General features: G+C 35.5%; 1 protein-coding gene across 1 annotated transcript; it reads right to left on the bottom strand.

Annotated features, from left to right (window-relative positions):
• Positions 1-2110: 2110 nt before the first annotated feature.
• Positions 2111-3923, bottom strand: LOC120177075 (NEP1-interacting protein 2-like). The gene is made up of 5 exons (XM_039183318.1): positions 3502-3923; positions 2874-3052; positions 2679-2762; positions 2420-2587; positions 2111-2330 (listed from the first exon to the last, which is right to left on the bottom strand). The coding sequence occupies exons 1-5, from the start codon at positions 3653-3655 to the stop codon at positions 2208-2210; spliced, it is 708 nt and encodes a 235-aa protein (XP_039039249.1). The 5' UTR covers positions 3656-3923; the 3' UTR covers positions 2111-2207.
• Positions 3924-4262: the final 339 nt, after the last annotated feature.

The raw sequence follows: 4262 nt of genomic DNA, 5'->3' as shown, positions 1-4262 counted from the left end.
AATAAAAGAGTGCAGAAAACAAATATATATATATATATATGATGTTAAAAGAAATAAAAAAATATTAAAATTAAAAGAAAAAATATATAAAATAAATAAATAAAATGTAAAGGACACAAATAGCAAAAATAAAAGGTTAAAGGTCTAAAATATCAAAAATATAAATTTAAGGGTCTAAACCAGAATTAACAGAAACAAAAATGACTAAACAGTAATTACAAAATAAATCAGAGCCCAAATCACAAATATTAAATAATGCAGGCACCATAAATGAAAATAACCCATAAATAATATTTACATACTAAAATAAAATAAACAAGAAAAATGGAGGACTAAATAACAATTAAACCTAAACATTTATACCGAATCAGTGACTAAAATAAAATATGCACAAATATGAGGGTCAAATCTGAATATTAGCAAACAATACATAATATGCAAAAAAAAAATGACTAAAACATAAAAGTTGAAACCTAGGTGCTCTAAATCAAACAAATTAAAACTCCATGAGATGTCTGAAATAAAACATTGCAATGAAACAGGGGCTTAAATGGATATTCACCCCTAACAAGAAATCACGCTAAAACCCTTGGCAAAACAGCGTCATTTTGAATGGGCTATAAATACCCCAATTTCTTCTCATTTTCCTTTCTAACTTCATTTCTTCTTCTCCTTTTCTTTGGGTAGAGAGAGAAGCTCTCCCCTCTCTCTACCAGAGTCGGCGAGAACCTTCGCCGGTGAGTGGCTCCGCCACAAGCCGCCTCGGTGGTCGTCGTCCGCCGTCGTCCGACACCGTCCTCCGCCGGTAACTACCGTGCTCCGATGGCTTTTCAATCCCCGATTACATCAGTGGTTGCATCGAAAAACGTCTGGATCTTCACAAATCGAACGAAAACCGTTCGACTTTCCCTCTCCCTCTCCCCGATCTACTCATCCTGCCGTTGGATCAACTTGGTCTCGGGATATGTTGTTCCCATCACCAACGGGCGGCTCCTCAGCGTTCGGATCGTCGGGATTGGCCTCTGATCGTCGTCCTCGTTCATCGGCCGAATAGGTATATTCCCTTCTCTCTCTCTCGTTGTCTTTTTCCCCTTGCTTGTTGATATACATGTGTTTAAATAGCCTAGTGATTGGCTATTTTTAGACAGATTTAGAGTTTCATTTGGACTCAAATGTTTCGGTTTAGAGTCCTATTCGAACTAAAAAAACGCTCCTTGCTGACTTGGTTGTTTCTTTAGTGTCGAGAATTTCGGGGATGGAGTTGTTGGGCGAAAATTAGTGTCTACACTAAGTTTCTAGGATGTGTGCGTTATTAACAATTAAGAAAGATTCTGAACAAATACTTATAATCATTTCATATCATTTAAAAAAAATCAAACTAAATTAAATTCAGATTTTAATAAAATCATTAAAGTTTAAGTCTACCTTACTGTCGTCCTAATTAAAATGTTGAGAACTTTATAATCAATTTAAACTTTGACTAATGCACGAATCAAGCTATCTTAATAGTTAAAGGGATGTCATTATTCTTAAAAGTCTTAGGTTCGAACACTAAAGACGGTAAGAGTGGTGAATTTTCATTGTTGAATTTATGAAAATCTTTAGAACGTATACAATTTTTTGTGATCACCTTCATCTGTCTACTTCATTAACGTTGAAATTTCAGGCCATTGCTGATCGTAAATTATTGGTTTTGCCCTGTTGACAAGGTTTAGGACAAATTACTTAGATCCACATGTTAAAAGGTTGAATCTTTTGTTTATAAATTCAGGAGTTGTCCGGTGTGGATGAGATTCTAACATCAAAGTCGACCCATTGAGGTCATGGTGGAAAGCGAAAATAACAGAACTGAAACCCTTTTCTTTGTATGAATACCAACAGTGTACACAATCATGTGAAACTGATCACATGGTTAAAAAACTTACTACAAATTCCAGAAGTATCCACTCCATACTGGATTCAATATGAAGATGGGCAATTACATGTTCGAAAAAGCTTTTATACAATGGGCTAATCGAGTACAATGTTTGAAATCACAAATCCAACCTTACCCATGGTCATCCCTATATGCGATATATAATTTACGTAGACAGAATACGCAAACATTCAATTTGATGAATAAATACAAGCAGCAGCCCACTCAAGTAACAGCAGTATAAATAAAAACATAAACATCTCATCTAATTGTATAGTTTACAAAAATATCATTACAGATCCCTTCTGCATAATGGACAAGAAGCATGATTAAGAAGCCACTTATCTATGCAAGGAAGATGGAACATGTGATGGCACTCCGGCAAGCTTCTAACCGTTTCTCTGAGCTGAAAGTCCTATGTTAAGATAAAACATAACTCCGATTAGCTTCTTCTATGTTACTGGTTTTATAATCGAATATATATGGTTGGACTTGGAATTGGACCTGAAGGCAAACTGAACAGGAAACTTTCTCCCCAGAAGCATCAACAATGTTGTTTTTTGTGATTATGATCTTTGGGATTTTTTCAACCAAATCTCCTGCCAATCCTTTAACATCGCCCGTGTCGAAGATGTTCTGGACCTCAACAAAAGCTATTTCAGTAGCTCCCATCTGGTATCAGAAACTGAATATCATAAGCAAATTGCCATTGGATGGAACCATCACTTTGTTCCAAACAGACCGCTATGCTTTGCATATTTACCTGACTCTGGACGGCACTCAGCATCGCGGGACCAATTCGTTCCCGAACAAGTCTCCCGCTCAGAAGGCTTGCAATGACATCAATCTGCACAAGTTGCAGGGAAAATAAGTTAGCAATATCCCTGTTTTCATTGATATGGAAACTAGCAACCAAATCAAACCAGTGAAATCAATATACACAAACAAAACTGCTTACCAAATAAAGCAAACATCCAATTCCGGATTCATCAGATTGCCAAAGAACAAGAGAAGATTCAAAAACTTCGATAGAAAAAACCGCTCCAGAAATAGCCCCAACCGCAGCACCTCGGAGGAATCCGCTCTCCGTCTCTTGTCCTATCAACGCCCCAGTCATGGCCCCTAACAGGGTGCCCACTGCACACATAAAATGTCAATCTCTTCACCAATATTTGACTACATAAAGCTTAATCTCAGTCTCAAGCATTAATTTTAAGAAACTAAACAACATTGTCATTAACTCTAGGTGTATTTTGGAAATAAAAGAACAAATTCATCCAAAAATTGCTTTGTCTGCAAGCAAAATACTTTCATAGTATTGTAATCCAAAAAAACTAGAACAGCAAACATAATTAGATTTATCTCCTATCCATATAATAGTACTTGCTTTATAATAAATATCATATTTGGAGCAAAACAGCAATATGAGAAATCAAATTCAACGAGAAATCAAATTCAGTTTATTGCAATATGGATGCTTTGAATGAAAACAAAATTATAAAAAAAATAGATCTGGAAAGAGAAATCCAAAAAGCTTTAATAGAAACAATAAAGCAAAAAAGAGAAGAGGAGAGAAAGAAACGAACCTAATGCAAAGAAGAAGGTTAAGATTGCAGAGAAAACGTTCCCAATGATGGCAGAAAGGGCGAAACAGCAAAAATCTTTAAGCTTTTCAATGAAATCTCCAAACAAAGAAGGCGAGGAGCGAGGTAAACGAGATGGGTATTCGTGAAATTCCATTCCTTTTTCACTTTCTTTCAATGAAATCCCCAAATAGAGGTTGTTATGATCTACAACTCGAGGGATTTGAGAACCAAGGAAAAACTTATATCTACGAGAAAGAAAAAAGAAGTAGAAGAAGAGGAAATCTTATGGATGCTTAGTGGTAAAGAGATGAAAAGTGAGTTAAATCAACCAACTCGCATTTAAAGCTTGATTATCATTGTTGGAGGGCTGTCCCTTTTCTCTCTCTCTCCCACCCCTCTTTGGAAACATGAAATTGTCTAGCTTGATTACCCCTCTTTCTTTCTCTCCCAATTTAATACACCAACAAAGGGTTTTAAATACATACATAAATCAAGTGATTAAACACTAATGCTACTGTTCATTGTCCACTCATAATAATAACCCCCATAAGCTTCGATATATATTTTTGCTCCTTTTTATAAATTCCAAAAAATCTTTTTTCGTTTACTTGAAATAAAATTAGGGCGTGTTTGGTTGATGACATATGAGATTATCAGGGAATAGAATGTCATTCTCCCGTTTGGTTTGTCAGTAATCTATTCTCCGATAATATTTTATTCCCAATAGTAAATTTTTTGGGATATATTATCGGGAATGTGAT

Source organism: Hibiscus syriacus, unplaced genomic scaffold, assembly GCF_006381635.1.
Source record: "Hibiscus syriacus cultivar Baekdansim isolate YM2019G1 unplaced genomic scaffold, ASM638163v2 tig00112281_pilon, whole genome shotgun sequence".
In the NCBI taxonomy this organism is placed as follows: Eukaryota; Viridiplantae; Streptophyta; class Magnoliopsida; order Malvales; family Malvaceae; genus Hibiscus; species Hibiscus syriacus.
This window is presented reverse-complemented; position numbering and strand designations above follow the sequence as displayed.